The sequence below is a fragment of the Manihot esculenta genome, chromosome 2 (genome assembly GCF_001659605.2).
Source record: "Manihot esculenta cultivar AM560-2 chromosome 2, M.esculenta_v8, whole genome shotgun sequence".
Taxonomy (NCBI): Eukaryota; Viridiplantae; Streptophyta; class Magnoliopsida; order Malpighiales; family Euphorbiaceae; genus Manihot; species Manihot esculenta.
The window spans coordinates 7,451,027-7,470,925 of record NC_035162.2 but is presented as its reverse complement, the minus strand read 5'-3'; the positions used below and the strand labels follow the sequence as shown (position 1 = coordinate 7,470,925).

The 19,899-nt window shown below is 33.3% G+C and overlaps 4 protein-coding genes across 7 annotated transcripts; 1 reads left to right on the top strand and 3 right to left on the bottom strand.

Moving 5' to 3' along the window:
- Nucleotides 1–454: 454 nt before the first annotated feature.
- On the bottom strand, nucleotides 455–4,309 carry LOC110606235 (pheophytinase, chloroplastic). Its single transcript, XM_021744990.2, has 7 exons — nucleotides 4,058–4,309; nucleotides 3,835–3,936; nucleotides 3,522–3,660; nucleotides 3,009–3,179; nucleotides 1,853–2,093; nucleotides 1,349–1,440; nucleotides 455–1,114 (listed from the first exon to the last, which is right to left on the bottom strand). Exons 1-7 carry the CDS (start codon nucleotides 4,152–4,154, stop codon nucleotides 841–843), a joined length of 1,116 nt encoding a protein of 371 aa, XP_021600682.1. The 5' UTR covers nucleotides 4,155–4,309; the 3' UTR covers nucleotides 455–840.
- Nucleotides 4,310–6,820: 2,511 nt separating this feature from the next.
- Nucleotides 6,821–9,476, top strand: LOC110606260 (phosphopantetheine adenylyltransferase). Of its 4 annotated transcripts, none has more exons than XM_021745021.2 (7): nucleotides 6,821–6,969; nucleotides 7,174–7,280; nucleotides 7,401–7,472; nucleotides 7,663–7,722; nucleotides 8,135–8,229; nucleotides 8,929–8,998; nucleotides 9,096–9,476. In XM_021745021.2, exons 2-7 carry the CDS (start codon nucleotides 7,182–7,184, stop codon nucleotides 9,207–9,209), a joined length of 510 nt encoding a protein of 169 aa, XP_021600713.1. In that variant the 5' UTR covers nucleotides 6,821–6,969; nucleotides 7,174–7,181; the 3' UTR covers nucleotides 9,210–9,476. The 4 variants fall into 4 exon arrangements, with proteins under 4 accessions (XP_021600713.1, XP_021600711.1, XP_021600708.1 ...); XM_021745019.2 differs by having other exon boundaries at nucleotides 7,144–7,280; XM_021745016.2 differs by having other exon boundaries at nucleotides 7,102–7,280.
- A 271-nt stretch (nucleotides 9,477–9,747) lies between these two features.
- LOC110606241 (putative glucose-6-phosphate 1-epimerase) lies at nucleotides 9,748–13,024 on the bottom strand. The gene is made up of 10 exons (XM_021744996.2): nucleotides 12,768–13,024; nucleotides 12,436–12,549; nucleotides 12,244–12,357; nucleotides 12,083–12,134; nucleotides 11,648–11,785; nucleotides 11,341–11,439; nucleotides 11,040–11,137; nucleotides 10,506–10,613; nucleotides 10,323–10,404; nucleotides 9,748–10,016 (listed from the first exon to the last, which is right to left on the bottom strand). The coding sequence occupies exons 1-10, from the start codon at nucleotides 12,827–12,829 to the stop codon at nucleotides 9,951–9,953; spliced, it is 933 nt and encodes a 310-aa protein (XP_021600688.1). The 5' UTR covers nucleotides 12,830–13,024; the 3' UTR covers nucleotides 9,748–9,950.
- A 349-nt stretch (nucleotides 13,025–13,373) lies between these two features.
- LOC110608672 (laccase-11) lies at nucleotides 13,374–15,904 on the bottom strand. The gene is made up of 6 exons (XM_021747952.2): nucleotides 15,770–15,904; nucleotides 15,525–15,676; nucleotides 15,140–15,384; nucleotides 14,898–15,026; nucleotides 13,789–14,718; nucleotides 13,374–13,705 (listed from the first exon to the last, which is right to left on the bottom strand). The coding sequence occupies exons 1-6, from the start codon at nucleotides 15,881–15,883 to the stop codon at nucleotides 13,575–13,577; spliced, it is 1,701 nt and encodes a 566-aa protein (XP_021603644.1). The 5' UTR covers nucleotides 15,884–15,904; the 3' UTR covers nucleotides 13,374–13,574.
- Between the last annotated feature and the right edge of the window lie 3,995 nt (nucleotides 15,905–19,899).

Here is a 19,899-nt window from a genome sequence, read left to right as displayed (position 1 = left end):
CGGAAGGCCTAGCATGTCGACATGACTTTCGGAGTGAGCAGAATGCGAACGAAATGTGATCTGTATCATTAGTGAATAAGATTGCATAAGATGGGAAATCCTAATGATGGTACCAAAGCTCATTCCACATATGTGCTTTCTTGTATTAAATTATTCCAATGTCAATTTGTCAATATGAGAGAATATAAGACAAAGTTTAACATCGTACTATATTATTAGAGTTAAGAAATTCAATTACTAGATTGATAGAATCAAAGGAAAGAAAATGAACTTATTAATAGGAATTCAGATAAAGTTGACGATCTGGTAAAAAAAGGTAAAGTTGATGACTCCCGGTGCAGCTTCCCCAAGGTGAACTGATCTTTGACAATACAAATGCATTTCAAGATAAGTCCAAACAATCATTCACAACAGAGATACAATACAGAAGAGGTGTGGTCTGTCATTTGTGTGATTAGCCAAAAGTCTAATGTTCCTAGATTTTGTAGTCCCCTTTGTAAAATGTTCCTGCAGGCTACAGCACTTGAGCATAATTTGAAATATCAAATTTTGCTAGAAGCATATATTTCTAATGTAATACAAAAGAATACACAAAGCAACTTTAAATTAGTTGCTCATTCAAGCGATATATCATATTGACAAGGCGTAGCTGCAATCGCCGTGAAACAATGCCCGACTCTCTTAAACTTTATCTTCTGCCTCAAGAGATCCATGACGACCACATCTTACAGCTATACTTGCAAAAAGCTTCATATTTTATCAATAAACATAGAATTAATTTGCAAGCAATACCTCAAAGCAGAGGTTTGTTGGCAGTAATGCTGTAAAATTTGAGTATTTCTACAGTGTCTGGCTAGAGGATTCTGGTGTTAGAGACGACAACCAATCCATTAACGCTTTATTAACAAGGTCTGGAACTTCATCATGTGGGCAGTGACCAGCCTGTAAGTTCACAAGAGTTGTCCTTGGATAAAACTCCTTGATTCTATTAGCCTTGGCTGGACCAACCCATGGATCTAAGTCGCCCCACAGCAATAACAATGGGCATGTCAGTTGGCTTAAGGCACTGTCTAAAGTGTATTTGCTCTGATTCAACATAAACCGAGTCATTAATCTGCAGGAAAAGACGAAATGGGCATCATTAGCAAGATTGCCTGAACAGTGACTGTATTACTAATTTTTGGATTTTGACCCACCAATTTCAGCATTCCCCTTATACAAACTACTCATAATGAACCGGAAAATGGGACATGTAGCCCCTTAAAAAGTTTAAATGCATAAACTAGATGAGTAGAGAAGTCAATGTGAATCTCTTTTCTGAATGAGATGATTGTAGTCGCGCATATACCTGTAATAAACTTCTCCAGCATTGGGGTCAGCTGCTGGCCTTGTAATTGATTCTACAAGATAGTCATCCACATTGGAAGTATTTATATACACCTGCAAATCAAAGTAAGATTTGTTTTTAGATATAAAATTAGTTCAGGATCCAGGAAAAAAAATTCTAGAGTCTATATGATAAACAATTGAAAATATTATAAGAAAAAATTAAAAAAAACATGATGTTAGTATATGACAATTGGATTTGATGCTGGTTTAGTATCCTGAAAATTATCAAGAATTACATTATTATTAATACTAATAAATATATTTCAACATATAAATTAACTGAAGTCATTCATTTATCTATCAATTTTGAGACATAAATAATATCAGTTGAAGAATACTATTCCTTATTTTCACATGGCAAACGAATGAACGCCAATCTTTGGATATAAAACAAACTCCTTGCTCAGATAAATAATTCATGCTTAAAAGGAGCCCTAGTTAAATTCAGGATCAAATGACTCACACTCTTTAATACAGATTCAATGCGAGCTGGTTGCTTTGCTTGCCAAAACAAAAATCCAAGAACTACTCTCTGGAAAATTTCCTTCAGCGGCTTCAGGACTAATTTCTGTAAGATTGATTCTTCAGACTTGTTGGTTTCTGCATTTGGATTTCCAAACTGTCCAGCAGAATTTAGCAATGCAACTCCAACAACTTGTTCACGCAACCCCACCGCAGCAACCAAAGCCGTAAAGCCTCCAAGGCTGAAATTATTATGAGTTAATATAGTGGAAATACGGAAAGGATTATCTGTCACATGTTCTTTCATCATTATAACATACATTCATGGTTTCATGTCGATGGGTTCTTTTCTTGCCAATGGAATATTACAAGGCAAACAAAATTTTATAAGCAAATTTTCATACTTTAGAATTTAAAGCAAACTAGAACATATTGGATGAAGTTTATACTCTTAAGTACACAATGCAAATTCTCAATGTACAAATATTCTTTTTTTATATTTGCATAGACTGCCTGTTTAGGATCCTTCCTTTGAGCATTTCAAACAATGCATTAACAAACCATGAGGAGAAAGCCTCATGAACCGTACTGCAAGAATTGATGAAACAACGGTGTGACCACAGAAGAACATGGAACTAACATATGGCATGATTTGAATGCCTGCCTCTGAATAGGGGGAAAGAACTGTAATGCTTATATCTTACTAAAGTAAAAGAAGCACAAGCTTCATACTTTAATAAAGTAAAATAAGCAGAAGACAATTTCAGAAAGCCTTAAATTGACTTAGAGGAGAGTGCAAAACTGAGTAATAAGACAATCTCAGAAAGCCTTAAATTGACTTAGAGGAGAGTGCAAAATTGAGTAATCTTAATAATTTTCTTGGTTACTGTTACAGGGTTAAAGTTATCAGCACCCAAAATGAAAACATGAATTCTAGAGCAGAAAAAAAAAATAAAAATCACTAGAATTTCATCATAGTAAAACAAATGAGAGATCAGATTAAATACTAAAATTACAAGGATCTCAATTGCATTTCTCTTTATCGGCATGTCAAATTAGATTCCTAATACACCAGGCGTAGTGCAGGATTATTGAATTATCACAAATAACCAAACAAAAATGCAACAAATTACCACAGTTTATTCTTGAATGTGTACCTGTTTCCCACTATAACTGCTGGCTCTTTCACAATTTCCTTCAAGAAATCCACCACTTGATCCCTCCATACCATGGCATCATACTCAATAATTGCTTTCTCACTCCATCCAAAACCTAGCAAGTCCAAGGCATAAACCTTGTATCTTTTGGCCAACTCAGGTATGTTGTATCTGTGAAGAGCAAAAAAGTTCACCAAAGTTTAAGACTACAAAGGACATTTCGTTTCAACCTACAAAAATTTCTCAGGAACTCTTGTCAGAACTTTTATTTTATTGTTTCTTTTCTCTGGATCTCAGATTCTTAATTACTTGCACTTGAACATGCTCAATCATTAAATACATTGTTCTACTGCAATTTATTTCAAGCATATATATAATTCACCATGCTTAAGAGTTTATATTCAGTACAGCATTGATATTTCCTAAGCTTCATCAAATGACCTGGCTAAAGATTCAAAAAAGTATGGACACACTTGCAGTCACTAAACCAAACTTGAGAGAAAATCAAATTACCTCCAATGAAATGCAGAAGCACCAAAACCATGAATGAGAACAATAGGAAGACCTTCTCCTTGCACTACATAATGTATTTTGTGACCCCGCCATGTCCAATAATTGTAGCCTTCTGGCTTGTAAGGCAACCTCTCAAGCCCTAAAAAAAATCCAGCTTAATCAAATTGCACTTAAGTAAGCACATGATATGCAGAGATGCAGGAGTTAAAACCATTAGTGACAATGACAGAGCTAAATATAATGGTATCAAAATTTCTGTATTTGACCCAAAAGAAAAGGGTAAAAAAAGAGTAGCTAATGGCAAAAAACTGACCTTCAACAGGTTCAGTGATCACAGAAGAACCCATGACCGAAACCCCAGACGCCACAATTCCTTTGAAAGCAAAACCTCTCCTGTTCATTAAGCATTTGCTTCCTTCAAGCCAAAAAAAAAAAGGGCAAAGCGAACGGAAATAAATGAGAAAACCTTCCCAATTCAATTCAAAGATTGGTTAGGAACCAAAAAAGAAAAAAAAAAAAAGGAACTTAAGGCTTACTGTACTGAGCTAGTCTGGTAGGAGCAATAAACCTGGTATCGGTTGAACTGAAGGGATGCGACTTAGGCGAAGGCGACAATGCACAATAAGGAGACATTGAATCCACCTAAAAACCTAAACTAACCCTTGAAGCCAAAGACTGTAGACGAGAAATATGAATTGCAGCAAAAGCAAAGAGGATTCCTGCTTTTTGTATAAAACTTGAAGGATTTCTGAGCTTATGTGGTCGGCGTGCGTTTGGAGTTGTGGCTCCCTCCAAGCCAGAAACCCACTCGAGATGATATTTTTATTCCATTTGCCGCCAAATTTTCGATATTATTATTTTTAATAGCAAATTATTATTATTTAATTAAAGCACTGATTAAAACAGTTGAATTAGAAGAAACCCAAAAGCTGTTGCTTCCAAAAACCAGAGAAAGACTCCTGCTTTTTTCCATTTGAATCAAAAGATTGTGTTTTTATCCCCTACAGTGATTCGCCATCAATCTACAAAATAAAATATAAGTTTGAAGCAATGATATGAATATTTCTCATAAAAATATCTTTTATAAATTTTGAAGAAATAGTGTACGGATAGATAGATAGATGTTGTGATATTTAAAAAAGTTTTACGGTGATTGTATAGATTTTCGTTTATATCTTTTTTCTGTCTGTTTTTATTCATGTCAGGCCGCGATTATTTTGGACAAGTTATTTTTATTTTAGACCGGTTATTTTCTTATAGAATTACTTTCGATTGGATTTAAATTTACGTCGTTCCGGGTGTTCGAATTAAAAATTAAAATATCAAATCGATCAGTTTAAGAAGAATTTGATGGATTTCGAATCAATATTTTTTTTTAGTCCGACCTCACTTAGAATAGAGAAAATTCAGCAATTATCACTAATAAATCGAAATAGAAAAAATTATTACTCATTCACATCAAGATGATAAACATAAGATCTCATTGTTAAATGCAGCTTTAGAATTTAATTTCAATGGATTAAAAGGCTTTTGATTTATTGGTCTAAACATAAAGGTTAATCCACACTGTATTTATAAAAACGAACAATGAGCTAAATCAGTTATTTCATATGTCTCATCAATTTTATCTTTTGTTTTTTTAAATTTTTTTTGAATCAATTGTTTTTTTAATTTTTAACTGTTTTAAAATATTATTTATTTTATTTTTTTACTTAACATATAAATTAAATATTATAATCTATTTAACTTTATATTATTTTTTATATAATTTTTCATTAATTAATTATTTTTTAAAATAAAAATTCAAACCATTTTTTAGCATTTAATTTAAACTATATTTTATTTATTTATTTTATAATTTTTATTTATTTTATTTTTATATATATTAAAAATATAATTTTTTATTATTATTTTTAATTATATTCATATTAAATATATTAAATTTTATAAACATTAAGGGATATTTTAAAATATTTTTTAAAATAAAACAAAATAAAATTATAATAATTAATTTATATATTAATAAATAATAATTTTAAAGTAAAAAGAAGCATTTGCTATATAATTTTATTTATATTTTTTTTGAAGGCAAAACTATTGGTTGTATTAATAAAAATTCATTAAATAAAAAGGATGTCATTCAAAATAGAGAGACGATCATAATTAATAAATTCTCTAACCAAAGTATGAGCAGTTAGAGTGGTATGATGACAAATTTACAAATCCATCTAATAATTGTCAGTTCTAGAGTTTAACAAAAATTTACAATTATTTAAAATCAAATCCAATTCAGAAATGTTTAAACATGGACACTGAAAAACTTGAACTACTTACAAATAATTCGTAAAAATGCAATCATTAAAAGGCAAAAATTTCATCGTAAAGAGAAAAAAGTGACGAAGAGTTAAAGTTTAAGTAATTACCGGCATACCATTACTTTTCGAGAAACCAAAAGCACCACGTTAAAATACACTACGTTAAAATATACTTTCAGAGTTTTTCACAAGTAGCTAATAAAATCTTAAATTTGAAACAAACCCCATTAACTTGACAAAACCAACTGAAATTGTTAAAACTTAATACAAATTCCAGCGGAGCAAAATTGCCGAAATCATGCAGTCACAGACTTGTCGATCTCTAGTTCCGACGAATAGGTGCTATGAGGAAATCACCCAACTAAACTTGATATATTCTTTCTTCGACCTCAGCCGCATGTCACAGAAAGTCTCTACATAACCTAATTTTTTACATAAATAGCAAAAATAGTCAATTTTTCGAATTGAAAATTCACGGTAAACACAATACTATCATCTCCAACAAACTTTTTTCGCCGTTTCAAATGTTGCCGAACGTCCAAATAAGTTTTAACTCTCATAGGATCCAATCAAGAGTTCCTTTCCATGTATGTTCAAAATCAACATTATTAAAAAACTAAAACAAATATTTTTTTTTACTTCTAATTCTATAATAAATACTCTCTCTAAATGCTATAAATTTATAAAAAAAACTTATATATTTTGAAAATTAATTAAATTATATATAAAAATTATAAGCGACGATCGAAATATAATTAAAACTTTCAATAGAGATAATAATATTTTTTTTATTATTATAATCAGATGCTTTTGTGAGAAAAAAATAAAATAAATTTTAAAAAGAAGGTGAGAGTATCTAAGTCATAAAAGAATAGGATACGAAGCTATAATTATATAATTTTATTTATATAATTCATGTAAAAATATCATACAAATGTAATTTATGAAAAAGTTTAATTTTATTTGAACGTAAAAAGGCAGTAGTGTACTGTCGGCTTTGGAGTTTGCGTTCTCATTATCTCACAATGTGCTGTCTGTGTTAAGAAAATGAAAAGACAGTAGTTCATTTTATTTTTCTGATAAACTCGGTCTCATTCTGAGCAGTTAGGAAGGCTCCATCAGAGGATGTCCAGGTTCGTTGTACCTAATCATCTGTGATATCATAGTTCCATATGAGTAAACCAAATATTTCAATTCTAGCAAAAAAGAACGACACTTTTTTTAAAACAACTTTTTTGTGGCTTTTTTGTTCTTCGAATCCAAAGAAGTTTCTTTCTATTGCCGTTTGCTTCTGCTACTAATCGCAGCTTCTACATCTAATTAAATGGCGTCGCTAGACGATTGCATGGTCAATCCCAAGATATCACCTTCAAATACATATGGGGCGGTAGTTCTCGGCGGCACCTTCGATCGGTTACACGATGGGCATCGCCTTTTCCTCAAGGTACCTCTCTTTCTCTCCCTCTCTTCCTAAGTTTCCAGACTCGCTTGTGGAATTGAAATTCAACTGTAAAATGTTTATTTTATTTGGAATATTTTGTTTTGACGATGAGGGAAACTGTAGGCGTCGGCGGAGCTGGCAAGGGATCGGATTGTTATTGGAGTTTGTGACGGCCCTATGTTAACTAACAAGCAGGTTACTTGAAGTTGATATTTCAATTTCTTCTGTGTTATTGATGATCAGTTTTTTTCTTTTTCTTTTTATTCTTCCTCTTCGTTTTTAGCTACTGATATTTTATGGTGCTGCAGAACATTTTAGCAATCTTTTTATTTATCTTTGTCATGTGGAAGAGATTTAGTGATTAGAAATTCATGCTTCTCTGCAGTTTGTTTGCTTGATACGGCCAATCAAGGAAAGGATGGGAAATGTTGAAAACTACATCAAGGTATTTAGTGAGATGAAGGCTGTTCTCTTCCCTTTTAAAATTATCAATTAGAAAACTGTGCTTTGTTCTCCTTTTTTTTTTGGAATTTGGGGCTAGGTTTTCTAAACTAGACAAAACTTGATTGCCAAAGTTTCACATTTCTCACCTGAAACTGGCTCCAAACCAGGAGGCAAATTTGCAAAAGATGTTAGCATTCGACCATGGAATGTAAAATAATATAATCCAGAAAACAAACTGAATTCTAGGATTCTTCCTTGGGGCAAAGACTTTTATACATACTTCTTCTAGTTGATCTATAACATAAAGATACTGCCAATGGTCAAGGTGGATCCTTTGACATTGTTGTATATCCTAAAAGCCTTTTAGCCCCCTTCCTATGATTGGCGAATGATAATTTGTTTTCTTTGTGCAGTCTATTAAGCCAGAACTTGTAGTGCAAGTTGAACCTATTATTGACCCTTATGGACCCTCAATTGTTGATGAAAGTTTGGAGGCTATAGTTGTAAGGTGAGTTTTCTTGCATGTGTTATGTTTCTTAGTTTTCATCATCTTCCTCAACTTCATTTCCTTTTTCTGTGTGCTATTGAGTATTGAGTCCTTATTAACTTGCTTTTATTGACTCCTGTTTTAAGAGCAGAGAACTGATATTGTGAAAATGTTCTTTCAATGAAAAAAATACTAACAGCGAAAAACATGAATTTTAGATGAAGAAAATAACAAAAAGAATAACAACAATTAGGGAGAAAATGAGAAGGTGAGAACAAGAATCAAGGAGGGACGTGAGTAACTGAGATCTATTTGCTGGCTTTTCTGTAGCTGGCCTAGAACCACTTTTGACGAGGTTATGACATGGCTGGGAATGCTCCTGAAGTTTGTTGATTTCTTTGGTTAGTTTTGGGGATTTAGCAGCTCAAAATATATATAAAATTGTGCTGCTTAGGCGTTGATATAGGTCATGCCTGCTTAGTTGCTTGAAATTTCATCTGTTGGGCTTTGGGACCATTTAACTTAGTACTGTAAAATAAAGGAAAGAAAGCAATAACAGTGCTAACTTTCTCTTCCACGCATGTTGTATTCTTTATAGTCCACCTTTAAAATATGGTTAAATTATTTTTGGATTGCTATTTTGATGTTCTTTATGCTCTCGACCTTTATAGCAGGGGACAATTATTTTTGAAATTTGACTAATCATTGATTTTGGGGCAGCAAGGAGACAGTACCAGGTGGGCTGTCAGTCAATAAGAGGAGGGCTGACAAGGGCCTTCCACTTCTAAAGGTTTGAGTTTCCAGTTCATGTATGTTGGCATATAGCTAAGTCTTTGGATAATATTGGAGGGTTAGATTCGTAATCTTACAATACTGATGTCGTGCAGATTGAAGTTGTAGATCTACTTTCTGAAGAATCTAGTGGAGATAAGATTAGTTCTACTACATTAAGGAGCCTTGAGGCTGAGAAGGCAAAAGAACAGCCAGTGGCTTTAAAATGAAACGCAAATCTCTATCAATTATTTAGGAAATTTTATCCCAAGGTGATCCGGAAACAGCAATTGAATCACAAGATAAAACACGGAACAGGATAATGAAGATGTTGTCTTTGTAACATTGTTGTAATTGATTAATGTCTTTACCGGAATATTAAGAAATGAGTGTCATGGTTGTGTAAATCTTTCGCATGTTAAAACATACTCCCATCGTTTGCGACTAAGACAAGAAGAACGCAAACCTGCAATAGTAATCTATTTACGTTATCTCAAGTGTGATATAGAAATTGCCATAGCATGTCAAGAAGCTGGTTATTGCATTTGGACTAAATCAAGACAACACGAAGAATAGCATTATGGATTGTTTAGAATCCATGAGTTTTGAGGACTGCCACATGGTAATGGCACTCATTTCCCAAATTTATCATAGGGATTAGGAAAATTATCATGTGGGGTAGAATTTGTTTCTGCTACAGTGACAGGAAATCTTCCAGTGGACAGAGAGAGATTACTGGAGAAGAGAGCAAGAGGCAGCACGACAATAGTAACAACATTATGTAAACTGTAAAATCAATGTATAGAATTGTCATTTGAAATTAACATAAACTTGAAATGACATTACAAAGGAGATTGAACCATCCTGATTTATTGCTAATAATGGAAAGCTTTAGCAAAACTGGAAGGGGAATCAAATGAAAAATAAAGAGATGGTACTGTTCTATAAACAACGTACATAGCAGCTACCCTTCAACCAACACTAACATGCTGCTGGCCTGTCCAGGACTGCTCAGGTTCTAGCTTGACATTTCCAATCTGCAGAGGTCATACAAAAAATATGATTATCTTGTTAAAAAGAAAAAAGAGAAAAAAAAAACAAAAAAGCATAAACATACTAGAATCACACAAAGCATCAGGAATTGTGAGTTGGCTAAGCTGCCCGCCCCATATCCAGTCAATAAGAAGAACATTTCGCAAAAACAATTTTTCATAGAATTACTTTGCTGAGCAGTTCACTGATTGAACTATTATTAGCAAGCCCAGTACAAGAACTCAAGAAATAATCTCAGCTTCATAAAGCTATGAAGGTACTTTAGAATAAAGTGAATATCTAGTTATTACCTTGGCATTTTCAACGCAAACAAAATCTTTGTAACATGCTTCCATCTGTAGATGTGGATTCCATAGTACAGTATCTGACCAACTGCAATGGTGAAAAAACCATGGGAGGGACAGAAATGAGAATATTGATAGAAATCTGAATACAGCAAAACAAAGTATTAAATGGTCCCAACTCTAACATACTTTGTATTCTTGATGGTTATTACATCACCCAAGCCATTATCAAGGTACAGCTCATCAGAGGCATCAAGGTAAATGCAGTCTACAAATCCAGGGAAAGTGACCACATCCCTGATTAATTGGCACAACAGCTAGTAAGTGAATAAATATCTTTAATAAATGAACACAAACTATTTTGAACTCATGCTACTTCCTACTTGATAATACCTTTGCATAACATTAATTGCTATTCCTTCTTTTTTAATTTCCAAAGAATTGGATAAAATGTCATTAGCCTAAAGGAAAACATCTGCGACATGGAGCAGTTGTGATGATAGATTAACACTGAAAAATTTTGATCTGTTCTTACTAAGAAAATCAATAAGACGATAAAGGAATAGTAATATTTTCAAGTTAACTTGCAACCATTAACATGCTGGAAAAAGGGTTTCGGCTGAGAACTAATAAACCTACTTTGATGCACAATAGAACAGAGAAACAAAAAATAGTTTCTTTTACCATTTTCAGTATAAGATGTCCATATAAAATGATGCTGACCTTTCCTCTTTGCCTTCTATTGGATTGGTGGGATCTGGATCTTTATTGAGTGTTTTGCAACCTTTCAAACCTCTCACAGATGCCCCAGTCACAGAAGCCTGCATAGTGTTGTCTTCAATCATTTTTGACAATGCATCATGTATTCCTTAAGCCATTTAAATTTTCAAGGAAAATAATTCAAGTCCCATATTTGTCATTCTGACCAAATTAAAAACATGTATCTATGATTAAGTCTGGGAAATCTTAGTTTGATCAGATCTCAAAATAATCCATTTTGTGAGCATGGAACAACAATACTTACACTGAAATATGTATGTAGAGCAGTAGTAAATGAAAAAGGCTTGGTATCCGTATTTGTAATCTTTAGTTCTGTGGAAATACTCTTTGCATTAAGAATGACCTGCAAAAAGATTGAAAAAACTATAAACTCGAAGAGTGATGAGAGAATATGAAAAAGAATTTTACTCAAATAACTGGGTGGTACATCAAAGATACAAGCCCACTTATACTGAATAGAAGATAAAAGTTATTTCTGCAGTAAAGATCAAGGCCATTGCAATTTATAGCCAAGTTGAATAGTGTTTCCCTGAAGAGAAGTAACTGACTACCTTGTACAAAGCCTGGAATCCAAAGTCCCACATAGCACGACTGTAAGGACCATCCTTAAGTATGAGAGTCACAACAGGATTACCCTCTACATTTTCAGAATCAACAATGGACCAATCCATATTCCTTGCAAATCCATGCTGTTACGTACAAATACAGTCCCCAAGTTTAACAAAATGACAAATAGAATATAGAAATAAAGATGGATGAAAAAATTAGTAACTCTGACATGAGATATAATTACAAGCTTGCACTATTTTAGAAAAAGAAAACGTAATTGATCCCCATTTACTCCTACCAAGAAAACTAGAAATCTACCAATTGCATAACAAAATAGCAGCAAAGAACTCACGCTGGCGTAGAACAGATTAGGTTGGACAAGAAGAAGAAATAGGGATGCTAGAAATAAGAATTAGACCAGTGAAAAAGGGGAACACCTGCTGAATAGTACCAGGTCCAAACTGCGGGAAACAATGTGGAATGCCTCCACTAATTCCAATAAAGACATAGTCAGTATTTCATCAGTATGTGAAATGGGAAGAAAAATGAATTTTACAGATAAACGAAAAAAAAGGAAAGAATTTAGAAGTTGAAGAACCTGATTGGTTTTTTCTTGTTAAATACAGCATCTGGTCTAACAAAAAGGAGATCCCTGCCACTGGGAACTTTCCAAGAGGTGATGCAACCTCCAAATAAATATATCTCTGCCTCACTGTTTTGAAGAAAAAGTACATTATAACAAAAAAAAAATGCAGCCATTAAAGCAAAATGGCTGGAGCTATGTACTTACCTACCATGAGGGGAAGTGAGGACAACCTTTGGTAGGCTACCTTCACCTTCAGTGACTCTTACTCCTACAGTCCCAGTTTCTTTGTTTGCACTTGCAAATGCCATGCCGGAGGATCTACATCACATAAATCCAACAAAATTAGCAAATTGGATTTGCAAAACCCATTACCTAAAAATTGCTGAAAATTTATAGCAATAAATCATACAGAATCAAGAAATCTAAAATCAAACTACCACTTAAACCCGAAAATGGACAAGAAAAGGCAAAAATACGCATCAATTTCCAGGAATCTGAAGGAGATTGGAGAAAAAAAAGACATTGAAGAAACTCACCGGTTGACTCGGCGGAGATTGAGAGTAGGAAGAGAAGAAAAAGGCACAGAAAGCATCGCCATAGCCAGTGACGAAAAGAAAAGGTCAGAGGTGGAGCTGAATACAATGCTGCCCCTTCAAAGAGCAATGGGATTAGACCGAAGACGAGCCATTTAATGATTTGTGTCCGTTATATTAGTTATCCTCCATGCCATTGCATAGCCTTGCTCCTCTCTATATTCGGATATTCGTTTCGAGACCTGTTCTCGCTGGGGAAAATAAAATCTTATGGAAAATTACTTTTTTCTTTTAAATAAATTTTGATTCCCTAAGAATAGAAAAATTACTAAATAATGACAAAAATATAAAAAAATTTTAAAAAATGTTTACGGATTTAAGAAAATATATTTTTTTTCATGTAACGGGATGGATCCAATATCTTGTTTTTGTAAGAATTGTTTGATTTTTTTTTTAATAAGCTAAGAATTGTTTAATTTGATAAACCTATTGGTATTCTTATATGATTAACTTCGTTATTCTGATGGATAAAAATTGAATTTGAATTAAAAATTTGAAGACTAATTTGGATTTAAAAAAAGGCTAAATTAAGCAAATCCAGGGTTGAAATTCAACAAGCACCACAATCAAATCAACAAACATATGCATTAATCATTATATCACATTTGCTGTAGCTTATTACAGTTGTGGGTCTCAAACGATGAACAATCATCCAATCTGTTAAGAAACCTCCTACAACTTTTGCAGGAAGCACGAATTAGTAATATTCTTAAAATGTACAATTACAGTGATGAACAAGCCTCAAAATGTCTAACAAGCTGGAAGATCCTTAGGTGGAGGAAGAATAGATTGATCGGGCCCAGCTCCATCTTCCACCACAAATGCTGTTTTCAATCCCCAGCCAGTATGGAGTTCCAAATGACAATGCATAAACCAAACACCTACACAATCAAACACGGAACCATAAAAAATTACAATAATATGATAATTAATCTCTACTGATTGGTATTTATTGGTAAATCACCTGGATTGTCAGCTCTAAAACGAATGGCAGTCCATCCCCCAGTTGGAACTCCAACTGTGTTTCTCTCAATGGGATCAACCAGGTCATATTTAGCAGGGTCTTTGACAGGATCGAAGTTTCCAATTCCCGTGCCAACAACAAAGAAATTATAGCCATGAAGATGGAATGGATGAGACTCAACTGTTAGCAAGTTGGTGTCCTGTAGAACCAGCTCAACCGTAGAATTAAATGCAAGCTTGCTGAGGCTGGGCTTGGTTCCATGGACAGTTCCAAGGCTAGCTGTGAGTGGTGCACCAGTGTAGTTGAAAGGAGTAGGAGGTTTGTCAGGGAAATCAGTCCTGAAAACTCCTGTGAGGTTCAAGTAATGAGCTTGAAGAAGAGCAGTTTGAGGCATAACAAAGGAGATATTGTTCAAAGAAGCTAGGAGTCGTGTTCCATTAATGCAAGTTGGGCAAGAATCTTTTCCAAAACCAATAGTGTAGAAGAGTTTTCGATCGATTTTGATGGGTAAATTCGCTGGAAACTGTGGAGAGTTCAAGCTTCTAAGTTTTCTATTGTAGCTTAAAGCAAATTCTGTGTCGTTTGGAGCAGGCAATTGAGGAAGAGATGGGAGGACAGTGTTTGGAATGCCTTTGTATTGGAGAATCGCTGTGGCTGTTTTGTTGTCAACAGGAATAGGAACATCCATGAAAGGCCTAGTAGCCATGAAATATCTGCCTGGAGGTTGGTTGGCCTGCACTAGAACATTTGTGGTCTGTCCAGGTGCAATTAGTATAGTTTCAGTGATGAATGGCTTTGTATAAACTGCATCAACTTCCACCACTGTCATCTTATGGCCAGAAACGCCAAAGAAAAGCTCATCATTGAGGGCTGCATTCACAATTCTGAGGAGGTACGTCTTCCCTGGTTCAACCTCCATTGCAAAAGTATCTAAAACAAGCAATTAACATCTTAGATAGGGAGACTCGAGCTTGAAACCTTCGTTTTCCATTTAAATTAATTAATCGACCTGATTTGCCCCGATTATTTTAGTATTACAGAAATTAATGGAACTACTATTGGATTCCAATGCTTGAAGCATTCTCTAGGAGGTAGGAAATTTCGCTTACGTTTCTCAGAACAAGGAAAAAGAGGCCCTGGCTTCCCGTTGATTGTGTGTGCATCAGACATGTTCGGAGGCAACCCCATTTTCGTTCCTTGCCTTACAACCTCCTCCACATCAGTGTTCCACCATTCTCCTACAGCACCAAATTAAGGTGTGAATTCTGGATTTTGAGTTCAACATAGGTAGTCAGCCTTACCAGAATTAATTAAATAATTAAATTTATCTATTTAGAAAGCAGGCACCCACCTAAGAGAATATTGACTTCCATATTTGGGCGTGGGAAAGGATATGGAGTTCCTTGTTTAGGCATAATGACAATTGCACCATAAACTGTAGCCCTTAGCCAAAAAATATGAGCATGCCACCATAAGGTCCCTCTCTGCCCTGTCACATTGAAGTCATAAGTGTAGCTACTTCCTTTCTGAATTGGACACTGCGTTATATAAGCTGGTCCATCTGCCCACCCATTGCGATATTGCTTCAGTCCATGCCTGCCACACAATACATCATAACAAAGTCCCATTTCATTCACAACAATCCACGGCTTAGCTTGAGAAATATGAGATTTCAGTCATTTTTACACTGATCAGAAGATCTTTAAATTTGAAAGATAGTTTAACGGATAGAGTACCAGTGAATTGACATGTTGTACTGGGCATAATTGGTGACATTGACAAGAACTCGATCTCCTTCTCTTACATAAATTGTTGGCCCTGGAAATCTCCCATTTACAGTGACAATTGGTTTTGCATGGCATAATCTACTCACATTCTTCACTTGAATCTATGGAGAAGCCAAAAAGAGAAAGAAAAATCATCATCCAATGAATCCTGTCAATTTTCATGCAATAATAGCTAAGCTAACAGATGCACTCACATCAAACTGATATTTCTTTATGGCAGCTTCTGCTGGGAAAGAAATGAATCCCAGCTCCAGGATTCCAATGAAAATAAAGGTTAGACTTGAATAGAAAATACCGTTACTAGCCATATAGGATTTTCCTTTTTCTTTCTGGTGAATGGTGATATGCTCTTTTGATCTTATCTATTTATGTGTGTGTGTGCAAAGAAGAGGAATATGTTATTATATGAGTAGGAGTAGGTAGAAACTGAGGAATGGATTCTTGCAAGCAAAATGCTGAAGGAGACTTGAAATGCCATCATTGACTGACGTAGAGGCTGGGATTCTTATGCCATGGAAGAGAATTTTAATTTTACTGTAAGCATCATTGCATTAGATTGATTAATACTACTCTTGAGCTGATAAATTTTTCAGTTTTGTCTGTACTTGGGAAAATGAAAATTTCAGCGTGAGAGATTCACAATGCCAACCCGAAAAATGCACTTAAGCTTTATCGTTAAGGGAAAGGAACAGCTTTAGGAGAAATGGAAAGGATCTGATCGATGGGATGATGTTCTTGAGATGTATATCAAAGATTATTTTCTGTAAATGAAAGTGCTCTATTCTATGTAATTACGAGGAATATTCAGTTCAAACTGAAATCATTCCTTGAGTTGAATTAATTTAAAAATTTAGTTCGATTTTATATTTTTTTTAATTTAGTTTGATTTTAATTTTCATAAATTTTAGTTAGTTTAATTCGGTTTTAACATAAAAAAATTTAATAAAGTCTAACCAAACCGACTAATTATAAATATTCATGAGATTAAATTCTAATTAATTGAAATATTTTAATTAAATTAGAGAATACTTAAAATAAAATATAAAAAATAAATAAAAAATTTAAGAAAAAACTCGATTGAATTGAATTAGATCAGTTTAATTTAAATTAATTTTACTTCTAATTTAATTTGATTTGATTTAATAAATATTTAAGTTTTAATTTTCTATTTATTTCATTAAAATCGAAACTTACACTATATCCTAACATTATCCCTTAAGCTGATAGATTTGTTATACTGATTATATCAAGAATAAATCCAGTGCTTAATTTACTTAATTAGTCTGATTCCATTTTAAATATTCAATTTTAAAACCATAATAAATATGGTTGATTTCTTTTTAAAGCGTTTACTCTACTTCTATTAGACATGATTTCCAGAGCTAATAATTGATTGCTTATTAATAGGCTCGAAAGATGCTTAATTTAGTCCAACACTTGCCTTTCCTTTTGCTTTAGGCCAACCCATAAAAACAACTAGTGGTGGACTGGAGAATATCAACCTTCAAGTAAAGAAATGAAGGGACCATGCAAATTTGCAAATGCCTAATTACGTTAGCTTTTGCCTTTCCCTCCGGGAAAAGACTCCTTGTACATTGGATTATTCTATGCCCAGAAAATTTTGTTTACATCGTGGTGAATTGAAATTCGACGGTTCACTAGAATAAGACATTTGAATTAGGATTTGATGTCTCAGGAAAATTAATGAGCTGGATGATTGTTAATTCAGATAAATTAAAATTTTGAAGGAGTTTAATTGTGAGATTTTCAAGATAAGTTAAGTTATGTTGAATTTGGATAGATTCAAGAGTATATATATCATGATGGTCCGAATACTCTTTGATTTACATTTTATTAGATTAAATAGGAATATTTTTTGGTAAGTCCAGTGGATAATCGATTAACAAATACAGAATCGGTTAATTCAGGTCTTGTTCTTTTACTTGCGGCACATCAATCTGTCCGTGCATTATGACTTTGATAAGTATTGGAGAATGAAGGTTTGTTTTTATTTCCTAATTACTAAGTTCATTCTCTTATATTACTAAAGACATATTGAATTTTGGACAAATGTTCTGATGATAAAGAGTTTTATATTTCATATATTATCATATTGAAATTATATAAATTAAAGATATAAAATGATAGTGAGAATTATATAAAAATTATAAAATTCTATATTTTCGTTTGATATTATTTTTTAATAAAAGCAATTTAAATAAATTTTTATAAAATCATGTAAATTTTCACTTTTTTAAATTAAAATTCTTTAAATTGAAAAAAATTAAATTTATTTCATTTTAAATAAGAAATTGTTAGAAAATAAATTGATTGAATTTAATTTTTATGAAATTTTTTTATTCCAAATTAAGGGTATATATTTAGGCTTTTAATTTTATGTATATCTAGTTTAGAGTAGAATTTTATATCTATAAAGAAGTCAGTGGCACTTTTGAGGTTTTTTGGGTCCTCAGGGCAGACCAAGCCAGCCTTCATACTTCTTTTTATTATGAACCTCAATTGCATCCATAAACTCCTTTCCCTAAAGACTTCTCCCTTTTAAAGCATGTACGATGTGTTAACTGATATTTTATATTTCTTTTCTCATAAAATATATAATGTCTTCTTTTAAAGTTTTAATTTTTTTTAACAAAAAGCAGACCTTTTACTATTTAATACATTTAAAATTTTTCTGAGATAACTCCTCCATTGTTAATGTACAAAATTTATTAGATGATTAGTTATCAACGTTGGGATGGTCAAGGATGTGGCATATGGCATGTGGCCAAGGATGTGGCATATATTTCTGTCCTGAACGCTATAGAAGGGAATTAAGATCTCCTCCACATCTCTCTCCAAATTTAGAACCTCTTCCACATTGAGGTTATAAGTTAGAAAAATATTTTATAGAAAAGCATCATTTCAAATTATTTTTTAATATTTTAAATAATATATATATAAAAGTTTTTATCAACAATAATTTTAATAATAATATCAAATAATTAATTAGTAAGAGAAAATATTCTCTAGGTTTTCCTTCATTTGCTTGGTTTTTTAGTATGGACAATATTTCTTGCTATCAAAAAATTTCTTTTGCTTCGCGAGTGAGACAGGTCTCTTTGTTTTGTATTTCTTTTTGAGCTTGAAAAGGAAAGGAATTTATGGCTTTGTTGAAAGATTGGCACTTTCCATTGTGAATATGTTATTTGTTATACTCTCTTTATCTAGTATTAGTCTTTTATTAATGAGTTTATTTGAGGTTTTAAAAATTGTATTTTTAAGGGAAAATTATTATAAAATATCTGAATTTTAGTGAAATCAACTATTTAATTTTTATAATTATAAATTCCAATTAAAATACCTCTTATATTTTTAAAATACGATAATTTGATTCTTCTGTTAAATATTTTATTAGTCTATTGGTAAAATTATTAATCAAAACAAAGAGTATTAGGAAATAATAAAATTAACCCAAGTCAAATTCATTTACTAAAAACCCTTTCCTCTCCCCATCTTTCCTCTTTTATTTTTCTCGGTTGCTCTCTCTTCAAGCTCACCCACCTCTGCTGCCCTGCCCGACCCGTCCCATTTTCCTTCTGAGTTCTCTACCTCTTTGTTTGGTACAACCGCGTGCATCCCTCCTCTCTCCTCCCGCTGATCGTCCCTCTGTTTTTCACGGTATCCATATTGTTGCTGCGTCCGCTGGTCCTAGTTACTTCTTTGCTCTTCTCTGCCGGTTCCTTTGATTCTCATTGCTGCTACTGCTAGTTCAGTCCTTTTGCCGTCCAATGCTACCCACCTCCTCAACTAAAGGCCTCCACCATGCCATCCACCACCTTGAATCCTAACATATTATTAAAGTTTTATCTTGCCATCAAACTCCGCAACCAATTATCATTTCTTTGGCCATACTTTCTACTATTGATATGCCATTTCCTCTCTTCTGTCCTCTATGAATCGTCTCTTTCCTTATTATCCTGGGTTTCTTCTCACTTCTCACTCTCAGTCGATAAATTATCTTCCTCATTTCTCATTCTCAGTCAATAAATGGTCTCCCTCCCTTCTCATTCTTGATCGGCAATCACTGTTTTTACTGGTCTTCATCGATCATCACAAAATTGCTTCCATCAATTCTCAATTCAATTGGTAGCTATAAGCCCTCACCAATCACACACCTAACACCTTTGTAACCATCAGTAAATCTTGGTAGCATAAGAGTCAGTTGGTCGATATTTATTATCGCATCACAGTGAACAACAGTCGGTGATGTGTGAGGTTCCAAATAAATGCAGTGATTGTTTTTTTATTTTAAATTAGTTTTCTG